This window comes from Berghia stephanieae, chromosome 2 (genome assembly GCF_034508935.2).
Source record: "Berghia stephanieae isolate SIO BIC M18660-M18661 chromosome 2, UCSD_Bste_1.3, whole genome shotgun sequence".
Classification (NCBI taxonomy): domain Eukaryota; kingdom Metazoa; phylum Mollusca; class Gastropoda; order Nudibranchia; family Aeolidiidae; genus Berghia; species Berghia stephanieae.
In genome coordinates, this window is record NC_088361.1 from 129,217,113 (window position 1) to 129,230,549 (window position 13,437).

At 33.8% G+C, this 13,437-nt stretch overlaps 1 protein-coding gene across 1 annotated transcript in view; it reads left to right on the top strand.

Annotated features, from left to right (window-relative positions):
- LOC144966614 (aldehyde dehydrogenase, mitochondrial-like) overlaps positions 1–12,765 on the top strand; it is a 35,857-nt gene extending 23,092 nt beyond the window's left edge. Inside the window, exons 3-14 of the mRNA XM_078903355.1 lie at positions 1–139; positions 568–647; positions 1,258–1,307; positions 1,482–1,543; positions 2,418–2,546; positions 2,965–3,078; positions 3,533–3,635; positions 4,303–4,484; positions 5,108–5,272; positions 5,832–5,989; positions 7,519–7,633; positions 10,717–12,765. The exon at positions 1–139 is cut by the window's left edge and continues 2 nt beyond it. Coding sequence (XP_078759481.1) covers positions 1–139; positions 568–647; positions 1,258–1,307; positions 1,482–1,543; positions 2,418–2,546; positions 2,965–3,078; positions 3,533–3,635; positions 4,303–4,484; positions 5,108–5,272; positions 5,832–5,989; positions 7,519–7,633; positions 10,717–10,749 — 1,330 coding nt within the window. The 3' untranslated portion in view covers positions 10,750–12,765. The remainder of the gene's footprint in view (positions 140–567; positions 648–1,257; positions 1,308–1,481; positions 1,544–2,417; positions 2,547–2,964; positions 3,079–3,532; positions 3,636–4,302; positions 4,485–5,107; positions 5,273–5,831; positions 5,990–7,518; positions 7,634–10,716) is intronic.
- The last annotated feature ends 672 nt before the right edge of the window (positions 12,766–13,437 follow it).

The following is a 13,437-nucleotide window of genomic DNA, read 5'->3' on the forward strand; positions in this document are numbered from 1 at the left end:
TGACGTTGATTTGGCCGTGGCTGCTGCGAGAAAGGCATTTGCCTTGGGGTCCCCATGGCGAACTATGGATGCCACAGGCAGACAGAATCTCATGAATAAACTGGCTGACTTGATTGAAAGGGACATTGTCTACCTTGCTGTAAGTATGATTATGAATGGGTCATAGTAATAATTGAAGACGGTTAATCAGTGGTGTGGGTGTAATTTTGATTTTGTTTACAGACAGAATTTACCTTGAATTGATTCCTTCTCTGGTGTTCATAAAAATGGGCAATTGAACACATTAAATATCCTTTCAGTCAACGAGTTTAGTGGTCTGTAAGATTTGTTTTGATTTTTTGCTGTTTGGTCCTATAATTTTGAAATTTTTATACACCCAAATTGATTACTTTGAAATTCTGATTGGAATAGTCATAAATTCTTAAATTCTCAATTATGGTAACCAGGAACACTTCCGGTTCATCGTTCTCACAGTTTTAATTCTTATATTCTTAGAATTAATAAGACGAGGGCTTTGTAATTTTTAAATGATAAATGAGGTTGTTTTTTTTTCTTCTCTTCCCTTAGTCTTTAGAGACACTAGACAATGGCAAACCGTTTCAGTATTCTTACCTAGTGGATCTCCAACTGGTCATCAAATGTTTGAGGTTAGTTAAATTTTATGCTTTACTTCCTTTTTGATCTGGTTGTTGATCTGGATGGAGTCCTCATGTCTTTATTATCATGTTCTTTGTGACATTTGTCCTTTAATTGTAATGAGACATTTATAATTTATTTTTTTTGTGGTTATTTTATTTTTTTTTACTTTTTAAATTTTTATTTATATTTTTTTTGTCTCTGTAGATGGGTTGGGGACCAGTAGAATCATTTTCATATTTGTTTTCCATACATGTTTGTATATTTTAACAATTTGAGTGTGTCTCTTTTGTTGATTTTTCCTGTGTCTTGTTTACCTTTGGGTAGTTTCAAAGTAGATTTCTAATTTCCCCTAATTGTCCGACCTTTTTATCATGCTTTTTCTTTGGCACTGAAATTTTTGATTTATATATTTTTTGACTGCCCCATCTTACTCCCTTTTCCTAGTACTGATCTAAAAGCTGCAACTAAAACTCATTTTAAAATACTTGGCACAATCGGTACCTTGAAGATAATTTGAAACATGTTCTTGATATTTTGATTGCTCAATTTTTTTTTTAATAAAAAAAAAATTGATAATGTTTTGTTTTAATTGAATCTTTTTTCTTATTTCTTACCCAGGTATCATGCTGGATGGGCCAATAAATACGGTGGAAAGGTTGTCCCAATTGGTGGGTACTGTTAATAGCCTGCTTTTGATTTAATCATTTTCTGATACCATATGATAATTTTTCCCAATACAAAAAAAATCATTTTTAATACTTTATTGCACACCTGTAGGGTGAATCCCATTTTTTAAATTGCTTCATCACTGAATTTTTTAAATTTTTTTTTTTCCAAAATAGATGGACCTTTCTTCAATTATATCCGCCATGAGCCTGTTGGTGTCTGTGCTCAGATCATACCAGTAAGTAAAAGAAATATTTAGTTAAAATTTTTTTATCAATGCATGGAAACAAATGTTTGGTTGCATGTAATATATTCAAGGTTTAATTGGTGATCGTGAAGATTTATCTTTCAAATCACAACTACGCCTTCATGGGCTGCAAGTTGCTGTGACAGGACAGTTTCCAAACTTTGCAGAATGAGTTTCTAAGGCAATTATTTTTTAAAGCTATTATTTCCATATTAAGCCTCGGCTCTGCATTACACGTTTGTTCTAGCATTTTATAGTCATTTTAACACAAAATTGTATCATTCTATTTATTATATTCTGATTATTAAAAAGGATGAAAATCCAAGTAGCATCAAACTTGAATGTAAATTATTTATTGTGAAGAAATCAAGTAGACTTTCCTCTCAAATTTTAGAGCTCATTCCCCAATAATTCAAAATCTATTGCATTATGTGAATAATACCCATGGAGTAGTAATATAATTTCAACTTTTAGACGAGCCTCATGAGATGTATTAATTTTCTGTCATTGGAAACCTAAATATAATACAGCCTAACAGGGAAGTTTTGTTATTTTGTAACCTGTTATAATCCAAAGTAAATAATAAAAAAAATGAAAATTAATAACAAACAAACCTCCCCCCCCCCCAAAGCAGAAAGAACCATTAGAATATAATCTCTCATAGGCAAACCATTGTATTCTATAAAAGAGAAGTCTTGTGAAAAAGCATATTTTAGTTTACATCAAGGAAATAAATAGCTTAATAATTTGTAAATGAAGATGCACTTTTCCTCCGCATAATATAAGTTTGATAATTAACTTTATTCATATTTTCATTAACATTAATTTTATTTCCTAACCATTTCGATTTTCTTTCGATTTCCAGTGGAACTTTCCCTTGTTGATGCAAGCATGGAAGTTGGGTCCTGCTTTGGCTATGGGGAATACAGTCGTCATGAAGCCAGCTGAACAAACTCCTCTCACAGCCTTGTATATTGCTCAACTTGCAAAAGAAGTAAATAGCTTTCCTATTTGAATCGAGATGCTGGGTGGGGTGGGTCTTCTATCCCCTTATATCTGTTTTCCACATAACCTAAATGTGTTGCAAGCGCTGGAAAACCCTTAAAAACAAAACGAATCGAGACGAATTATAAACTTCTGTCATTAATTGTATCATACATCTTGAAAATATGAAGGTTATTTTGATTTTTGTATTTATCACATTTCATTTCTGATAAGATTTAATTATTTGTTTTGGGTGATTTTGATATTTTAATAAAATCATGGTGACCTTCAGTTTTTTTCTTTGAGAAGTTGTCATAGCAATTGATGAAACTTTTTTTCACATGGTTTTTGCAAACAATGTACTAATCTTTTATGAAAATTGTATATTCATTTGTGGGTTATGTGACACATTTATTTGTACTGAAAAGGCTGGCTTTCCTCCTGGTGTACTTAACATTGTCAACGGAATGGGCCCTACAGCTGGAGCTGCTCTGGCAAGACACATGGATGTGGACAAAGTCGCCTTCACTGGATCAACTGAGGTGATTTTCATACAGTTCTCTGAATTAGAAAGGCAATAAAAGATTGCATATATTAAATGCCATGAGAATTATTTTTCTTTTTAAGGTGAAGTTGATATTCTTTTAATTGTAGCTCTCTTCTTACCACCACGACACAGCAACCATGTTTCGCATTCTGATTTCTTTTGTACATCAAAATTTGACGATTAAAAAAGTAATTATAGTTATGCTGTTATGTATAGCTTGTTTTGATGAACAAAATTATGTATAGCATGTATTTAATTCTTTTTGAGTTAAGAGTTTATTAAAAAACACTTTTTGTGTTGGATGGGCATGACATTTGGGGGGGGGGGGGCGAATCCTAACAGTGATCGTTAAGGAAATGGCGTTTTGAAAATATAATTATTGCATTTTTCACTTGTATTTTACACCCCCAATGCGACATTGGCAATTATCCTTCTCTAATTATTTTTAGATTGGACAACTTGTTGCTGAGATGGCTGCGCAATCTAACCTGAAGAGAGTAACACTCGAATTGGGAGGAAAGAGTCCTCAGCTCGTTTTTGATGATGCTGATCGTAAGTTTTCTTAATTATCTTATTATTAAAATTTGTAGTTAATTTGAACTAATATAGAAAATATTGTTTCTTCTAATGTTTTTAATCTCGCACCCTGTTGTTTAAATAAACATACTATTGGGAAATTAGTATTACAACAGGAGGCATTCTTTCTATCCTTGGGGTTTGAACCATATGTTTTTGATACATAATTTGAGTTCTCTGTAATGATCCTCCATATTCCAAATCATTTCAGAGAAATAAAATCTTTTATCAAATAACCTCAATTTATCATTTATTTTTTCATATTAATTTGATGCAGATTTTGGGGGATAAAAGTTCTTAAGAACAGAATTTTCAACATTTTATACCTTTTAAATTTTGGCTATGTCTATGCATATTTTTAGTTCAATTTTTATCCAGATTTTATTTTATATTTATTATTACATATATTAAAATGTATTTTTATTTCATATTGCCAATAACAAAGATTTCGAACTTTAGACTTTTGATAGAGACAGGGCTCAAATCTTAATTGCGGCTGAATCTATGTGAAGAGGATACATTTCTTATTCCACAGGTTCCAGTTATCAATTAAAAGTTGAGGCTCTAAGGTCTACAGTTGATATCAGACTTCAATAGCTTAGAGACTTGAAGTTAATCGTTTTATTTCCATTATTTTCTCTAGTGTCCAAGGTAGTGACGGACACTCACACAGGGCTCTTTTTCAACCAGGGTCAGTGTTGCACAGCTGGCTCTAGGATTTATGTGGCTGAGAAAATCTATAAAGATTTTGTAGAAATGGCAACAGAGAAGGCCAAGACCAGATCTACAGGAAATCCTTTCACTGCTGTTGAGCAAGGTCCTCAGGTATTCATGATTTTGAACCATTTTACAAAAGAAATATTCCAATTATTTGATTTTTGACTAGTTGGGTTTATTTTTGTTTTGTTTTTCCATCCACTATATTTTCTACTCTTATTTATTTTTCAAAATTTTTATACTTGCTATTTTTTTAAAAAAAAGTTCGGTTAGGTTATTTATTTTATCATTTTTTCTTGTCCATTTGAATATTTTATTTATATCTCTCATGTTAACTCTCTCTCCTTACCGGACATTTTCCGGATTGTCCCCAAAACTTCACACCCACCCTTTACAAAAATATATTTGTTTCACTCAAACACAAAACCTTTTAGTTCTTGCTATACATATTTTTTTCTGCTAAACGAGCTCTTCAACACAGTATTAATATACTTTAACTATAGCAAACATTTTTGTTCAATTATTATGATGTTCTAAAGAAATCAGAATGAGAAAAATGTTGGCTGCATCGTAACGAATGTGACGATTTTCCTATGGGTGGTAAGGAGAGGGTTAGTGGGCTTTACCTTACCAAGTTTGACTCTGAGTAAAGCTGTCTGCATCATTATGATTAAAGGTATTATATTTATTTCAATGTTTTGTTATATACACCTATATACTATACTTGCTAGGTCGACAAGGAGCAGATGGAAAAGATTCTTGGTTTGATTGACACAGGCAAGAAACAGGGAGCCAAACTGACAGTTGGAGGAGCCAGAATTGGAGATAAGGGATACTATGTAGCTCCCACTGTTTTTGCCGATGTGCAAGATGACATGACGATTGCCAAAGAGGAGGTATGTAATTAAGATTTCTAAGACTGTAAGATATTCATTAATTTATAAACTTTCAAAAGTAAATTTCATTATTTAAAATGAATTGTATATTTTTTAAAAGTCCATGGTCATAGGATCTCTGTGGGACAATAACAATTGCTTGCTACTTTTTGTAACAGAACAGGGTATGCAATACCAGCTAGTGGAAGGAGGGGAAAATAAATAAACTTGATTGGGGAAAAAAGCAAACTCGCCTGTCAACAATTGTGAAATTTCAGAATGTATTACATGTCTATCGGCATCCGTATCTTTACAATCAGATTTAAGAAAACTAGGATACCTGGTTGTTATATTTGTCTCAAAATGCAATGTTTGGAGGAGGGAGAGGTTTTGTATTGTTTGTTGTTTTTTCTCTCCTGTTATTCGTAACATAGAATAGACAAGAGTATTTACTATAGTCATGTCTTTTTAACCACACTTATAACAATCAGAATTGATTTTTTAAAACGCGTACTGGGATGTCACATCTGATAAAATTGTTATGATCACATTTTTGTTTTATTTTATGTTTTTTAAATAGATTTTTGGACCAGTCATGCAGATCATGAAATTCAAAGATGAAAAGGACCTTTTAGCCAGAGCTCACAACACCATCTACGGCCTTGCTGCCTCTGTACACACCAAGGATGTGAACAGGGCCATTACAATGGCAAACAATCTTCGTGCTGGAACTGTTTGGTAACTCTTATATTGGTTCATTGTTTCCTTAGCTCATAACCTCTTTCGTTTCATCTCATCCCATTTACCTGTTTAGAACTGAGGTGTTTTAGTTTTATATTGATTACAGGCTAGGATAGCGTGCACAATCAACACCCATTGTTGACATTGTTTGTTCATGGAATGAAGCAGTGGAAGAGTGTTACCATTGTCTTTTTTTTTTTCAAGTATCTTGTTAAATGTTATAATTTTTAAGTTATTTATTTATACAAGTGGAAATGCATTCTCCTCCTCCTCTTCCTCCTCCTCCTCCTTCTTCTTCTTCTTCTTCTTCTTCTTCTTCTTCTTCTTCTTCTTCTTCTTCTTCTTCTTCTTCTTCTTCTTCTTCTTCTTCTTCTTCTTCTTCTTCTTCTTCTTCTTCTTCTTCTTCTTGTGTGGTTCCATTGTGTGCAGTGAGGCACTTACTGTGACTTCTTTCCCCTTATATCTATTTTCCAACATGCTTTCTGTCGTTGTCTTGGAATGAGATTACTTGGTTTTGTCCTAGCCCTGGCTGGCATCCTGGCTTGGAGGCAAACAGTCAAATGCATAGTTATTGTTGTGGGAGATGCCATTTTTTCCTTGTAAATCATCTCTGTTATGTATTATTATATTTGTTATTTTGAATGTATAATGTCAGCATTTGAGTGTATCCCTCTTGGTTGGATCTTGTGCTTGTGTCTGGATGAGACTTATACAGTGATGCCAAAACTCCGGTCTGGAGCCAAAAATTCCGGGCTCCGGGCAACTTCCGTCAAATTCCGGTGAGGTCAATTTGTTCCCTATAAGTTATAGGTGATTTCAAACTAAGTACATGGGTGGTATGCTCTTGGAATCTACATTCAATCCGTATTTGTTCTCAGTTCCCCTTTGTCTTACTTTTTCTTGGATGCTTTGATTGTAATTCTATAACTTTTTACTATCCCATTTTCTTCCTTTTTACTGGCGCTGATATAACCTAAATGTATTGCACGAGCTGTAAAACCCTTTAAAAAATCTTCTTCTTCTTCTTCTTCTTCTTCTTCTTCTTCTTCTTCTTCTTCTTCTTCTTCTTCTTCTTCTTCTTCTTCTTCTTCTTCTTCTTCTTCCTCTTCTCTTTCTTCTTCTTCTTCTTTTTTTCCCTTCCTTCTTCCTCTTTCCTTCCTTCTTCCCTTCTTTCTGCGCTTCTTTATTAAATTATAGAAATTGTGAATTTTTGAGTGTGTCAATGGAGGAGGAGGGTGAGGGGAAATGATAACTCTAGATCTTTAATTTTTTGATTTCCCTATCATGCCTCTATCCTGGTGCCATCAAATGAGAACAAATTTGTTTTGATTTTCATTCATGTTTAATCCAGAGATTAAAAGATGGTCGTTTTTTTTCTTTTCTTTTATTTGTTTTTCCCTTTGGTTTGACAATGACACAAATCCAATTTGGCTCTTTCAAATTTAATGTGTTTGTTTCCCCAGGCTGATTTGAAATTTCAAATTAGAAATAATTTCAATTATTTTTACCTATGTTTTGACTCTCAGGGTGAATGGACATAATGTTTTCGACACATCTGTACCTTTTGGTGGTTACAAAATGTCAGGGCAAGGCAGAGAACTTGGAGAGTACGGAATCCAGGCCTACACAGAAGTTAAATCTGTAAGTCAGAATTTTCTTCTTCATTCTACTAAATTTTTAGCATTGATTTTATAAAACGTTTTTGTTGTTATGGTTGTTGTTTTTGTTAGTTATTATTGTTAATTTTATTTATTATTATTTTTTGTTAGTTATTATTGTTAATTTTATTTATTATTATTATTATTATTACGAGGGTGGGATGAAAAGTTTTGCAATTTTCCTTATAATTTCAAAGATATGTAACTAAGAACCTCAACATTTGGTCTAAATACTTTCTAATATATTGGCTTTGATGTGTTAAAATTTCTAAGGTCTTTAATGTCTCTGACACAATCGCTTTTTGTCCTATTATGTGGTAACAATCTTGTTCCAAACAAAAAATGAAAATGGCTGCCCCAAAAGATATTCGATTCAAGCAGTGTGCTATTATTGAATTTTTGAATGGTGAAGGCTGTTCACCCATTATTATCCATACCAGAATGAAGCGTGTTTATGGTGGCGCTTGTGTTGATTTTATCAGCATTTGGTGATGGGTAAGGTTCGTAAGTCTCGAAAAAAGGATAATTGAGGGAAGAATTGAAGGAAAGAGGCAGAGGAAGACGAAGGAAATCCTGGACAGATGGCATCAAGGAAGCTACAGGACAGCGCATGGCAGACTGTAACGAGGCTGCAATGGACCGTGAAGGATGGAAGGCCATGACATCCGACCTCTGGAAAGAGATGGAACCCGGGTAAGGTAAGGTAAGGTTCGTGGAAGGAAGAGACACAATCGAAACAAAATTTCAAGATCAAACTCATTGCAGGATGCCCGAAGTGTCGCAAATGTCAATAATCAAACTGAAGTCATAAACATGATTCTGGCAAATCGGCATGTTAGACAAACTGACAATTTGAAAGAAGTTTGAATTTTCCAAGGAAAGGGTACATCACATCGTAACAGTGATCCTTGGATTCAGGAAAGTCTTTACCAGGTGAATCCCACGAATGTTGACAAGTGCCATGAAAGAGCAACAATTGCTCCAAAGTACTGGAAAGGTATGAAGATGAAGGTAGTGCCTTCATGCCTTTATTCATCAAATAGTCACTGGAAATGAGCCATGGATCCACCCTTATGACTCACAGAGCAAACGTCAGCCAACACAAGAACTCTCCTTGTCCAAAAATGTTCTAAGTTTTGGCATCGACTAGAAAAGCGCTGCTCACGATTTTGTGGGACTTTGAGGACATTGTTCAAATCAAATTTTTGGAACAGGACAAATCATTGAATTCAAATTAATTTATTCCAAGCTGGTAAAATTGAGAGCCCTACTTAAAAGAGTGCCCCCCCCCCCCCCCCCTTAAAAAAAATGTGCGAATTTCAATATAATGCTCAACCCCACATGAGTCAAATCGTATTGAGGAAAATGGATTTCTCCACCTTGCCACATCCATCCTACAGTCGCGACCCAGGACCTTCGGATTTCTTCTTCTTATTCCCTAAATTGAAGGAATAACTCAAAGGAAACACTATGAAAGCGACAAAGATGTAAAAGCTGCTGTCTGTTCTTGGTGTAGAGAAAAAGGACGTCAGTTTTTTTGCCTACAGAATGCGTTAAATGGTGCATCGTTGGCAGCTCTGCATTGGTTGTGGCAGTGACTATGTCGAAAAATAAAGTAGGCTATCTGTAGCTGAGATTTCAACCTTCCTTTTGATCTATTGTTTAATGAATTATTCTTTAAAATGAGGGATTTATTACAAAAATTGCAAAACTTTCTTCTTTTTCTTCTTCTTCTTATTCTTCTTCTTCTTCTTCTTCTTCTTCTTCTTCTTCTTCTTCTTTCTTCTTTTTCTTCTTCTTCTTCTTCTTCTTCTTCTTCTTCTTCTTCTTCTTCTTCTTCTTCTTCTTCTTCTCTTCTTCTTCTTCTTCTTCTTCTTCTTCTTCTTCTTCTTCTTCTTCTTCTTCTTCTTTCTTCTTCTTCTTCTTCTTCTTCTTCTTCTTCTTCTTCTTCTTCTTTCTTCTTCTTCTTCTTCTTCTTCTTCTTCTTCTTCTTCTTCTTCTTCTTCTTCTTCTTCTTCTTCTTCTTCTTCTTCTTCTTCTTCTTCTTCTTCTTCTTCTTCTTCTTCTCTTCTTCTTCTTCTTTTCTTCTTCTCTTCTTCTTCTTCTCTTCTTCTTCTTTCTTCTTCTTCTTCTTCTTCTTCTTCTTCTTCTTCTTCTTCTTCTTCTTCTTCTTTTCTTATTATCATTATCATTATCATTATCATTATCATTATTATTATTATTATTATTATTATTATTATTATTATTATTATTGTTGTTGTGCTAATTTATAAACGTTTAATTTATAATCAGATTTCTATTTGACAGTGTTTTTACCTTCTACTTTTATTCTATGTTTTTATCATTTATGCATTATTGGTAGTGTGGTACAATTTTATCAGTAAAGTGTTAAAATGCTGATAAAATAAATCCAACACAACATCCAAAAACACAAATGTATTTTGTCTTTGTTTGTGTGTGTGTGTGTGTGTGTGTGTGTGTGTGTGTGTGTTTTGTGTTAGAAGTAAGTCATGAATAAATGAACAAAAAGAGAGAGCGAGTCATGAGCAGGGCATCCTCGTAAATTAGGCATTGAAAAGTGCAAAGTTCATTTTGATCGAGTCTATTTCTTAAAGCAATGCTCGTCTTCATAGGTGGGAATTTCCCGTCGAAATGAAATCAGGTCCAACTTCAAGCCGGCTACTTTCCAATTTTAAATTTCAGAAATTCAAAATCAAATTAAAAGTATCATCACCGCCTCACCTTTCATTATTACTTCCACGGCCACTTCAACATCATTACCATTGTTACTGTCATCACACCAGCAACCCACCACGATTACTGCTACATCATCATCATCATCATCATCATCATCATCATCAACATAACTACATCTCATCACTACTACCATCATCTTTACCATCATCATCATCATTACTATGGCCACTACCATAATCAAGGGTATGCTGAAAGCTTTTTTTGCTAAACAATTTCTTGAATCTGTGAAGTGGAAGGAAACATGTTTTGTTTTTGCTTGAAGGATGATTTCATTGTCAACTACTAAGATTCCTGTGTTTAATTTTTCAGGTTATCATCAACATTTCTGAAAAGAACTCCTAAATCATGGACGGGAGAGATGACATAATGTTCAAAGTAATTCATATGCTCTTGTTGGTTCATTCCGAAGGTGATATTACCACGTTTTAATTTTTTTTTTTCAATAAAACTCTTCATTAAGCAATAGAATGTCTGTGACAGAAATGTGAATTATAATTGAATACATTCTGTTATTAGTTTTTTGTTTTTTTTACAATAAAGACATCTTTTTAAAAATGTGCAAACTTATTTTTTAAATGTCATTTGTTTTGAAGTTTTAAGCACATTTTAACAATTTGTTTATTATCATACCCTATCCGTTGTATTTGCCTAATTAAGTTACTTTTCAAAAATGAATTGTTATTCTGATTGCTCATACTTAATCTTTTGCTCATAAGTAATTTTGGAATGGCATACCCTTTCATGAATATCTTTCACCAAGTATATCGTTAAATAATTTGCACTCTATAATGATCCTGAGATTCATAAGATGGTATCTGCTTTAAGGGATTTCTTGTTTGTTTGTTTTCCCTCCCTTTTATCACTCTGCTTTCAATGCTACTTTTTTATTTATTTATTTATTGTTAATCCGGACTCCAGATAATATGAATGAGTGGCAAACAAAATAATCTCATTTTGGAGTTTTATACAATGAAATAAACTTAAATGTTTTAAAGTGTTTTTATCTGTAATATCATATCCCATGTTTACTATTCCTCAGTTATTAAGCATCTCTTTGAAAGAGTCAACTGAAATACCTTATTCATTGCCATTATAACTGATGCCCCTGTCATTTGTTTTTCTGGTCCTTTGCAACACAAAAAAAGTGATGCATCACCCTCAAGTGCCATTCAAATTATGTAGTATTATATTCGACAATGTTTAGGATCGAAAGCCTTTTACATATGAAATTAAGACTTCCCATTTTACATTGATCGAAAGATTGCCTTTTTTCCTATGACTTGTATGTCATGATTTTATTTATTTTTATTTATTGAAACTAAAAGGGTAGCCCTATTCGTCCTTAAGGTCGAATATCATCAACCGTCGTTGCCGTACGTAAGGACAAATAGTGTTGCTTGCACTATTCGTCCTTCACACTAAAGCTGCTCAATATTCCGTTTTTGTTTTTACTGACCTGGATTTGAATCCACATCGTATCGTCTTAAATGTTTGACAAACCGCACCTCCTCTGTGAGTCAAATAGTCAGTTGAGTATGTATTTAGGGATGTTAGCGCAAGGGAGCAACAATTTACGCAAGGGAGCAACAATTTACGCATTAGAGCGTGAAACAAATATCGAAATTGCTGACGATCCTATTAACTGGACGCTAATCTATTGCAGAGGATTTTCTGCTTACCCTGATATCCAATCACGGTTCTCTCTCTCTCTCTCTCTCTCTCTCTCTCTCTCTCTCTCTCTCTCTCTCTCTCTCTCTCTCTCTGTCTCTCTGTGGGTGTTTGTGTGTTTGTTTGTGTGTGGGTCTATAATTAGTATTGCTACGTCCAGTTTGTTGATTAAATTCTGTATTTTAATTAGCAGGGTCTTATAGAGCCATTAGGTCCATTGACCACTAATACACGTTTTAGCGAGTGTAACAGACAACGATTACTGGCCAAAAACAATTCTTAACTTTATCTAAAAATAAAAAGCAAAATAAAAACACGGATATATATACGTAATAAGCTTGATATATTTTAAACAGCGGTTACAAGAAAAAAAATCCACGATTTTTCTCAATAATTCTGAACTCAAAACAACTTTTTAAATGCTGTATTTCAGATGTGTAATTTGGCTTAGGGTAAAGGTCTTGCCTCTAACTCTACTTATGTCTTTGGTACCGATCAAGGGTTAGTGTGCCATTTGTTCCGGCAACCATATCTTGTAATTATTGCACCATTTTTTTATTCTAATCTTTTGACCACGTGCTAACTAACAATTTTGGTATAGAGTGTTTATAATCTCTTAACACACATTTACTCATGTTTTCATGTTTTCGTTGTTTCCTGTTCAAATAAAAATTGGCTTATTTGTTTTTATCAGATTGTTCCTTTTTAATATTAAAAACACCCAGTATATATAACTATCCCAATTGGCTCTGATCTACCTCAAGGGGAGTTGTATACAGTTTGTATTCCTTTTTTGAGGTCTGAATAAAGTCAGTTTCTGGGTGGGGTTCCTACATCCCATAGTGGACAGGGAGGTACTTACTGTGTCTTCTATCCCCCTATATCTGTTTGCCTTGCTTTCTGTCTTGTCTTAGAATGAGATTACTTGGTTTTGTACTGACCCTGGCCGGATACCCTGGCTGAGAGGGAAACATTCAAATGCATGGTTAGTTTTGGGAGATGATATTTTTTTTCCTTGTAAATCATCTCTCTGTTATGCACTGTACTATGTTTTGTATATTATATATCATTTGTAGACATTTGAGTGTATTCCTCTTAGTGGGGACCTGTGCTTGTGTCTGGATGAGACTTTTAGGTGATCTCAAACTAAGTATTTTGATGGTGTGCTCTTGGAATCTACATCTGTTTCCTATTTGAACGAATTCCCCTTTGTCTTCCTTTTTCTTGGGTACTTTAATTGTAATTCTAGAACTTTTTACTTTCCTATTTTCTTCTTTTTTACTGGCGCTGATATGACCTTAATGTGTTGCTAGCGCCGTAAAACCCTTAAAAACAAACAAAACAAAGTCACAGTTTAACAAT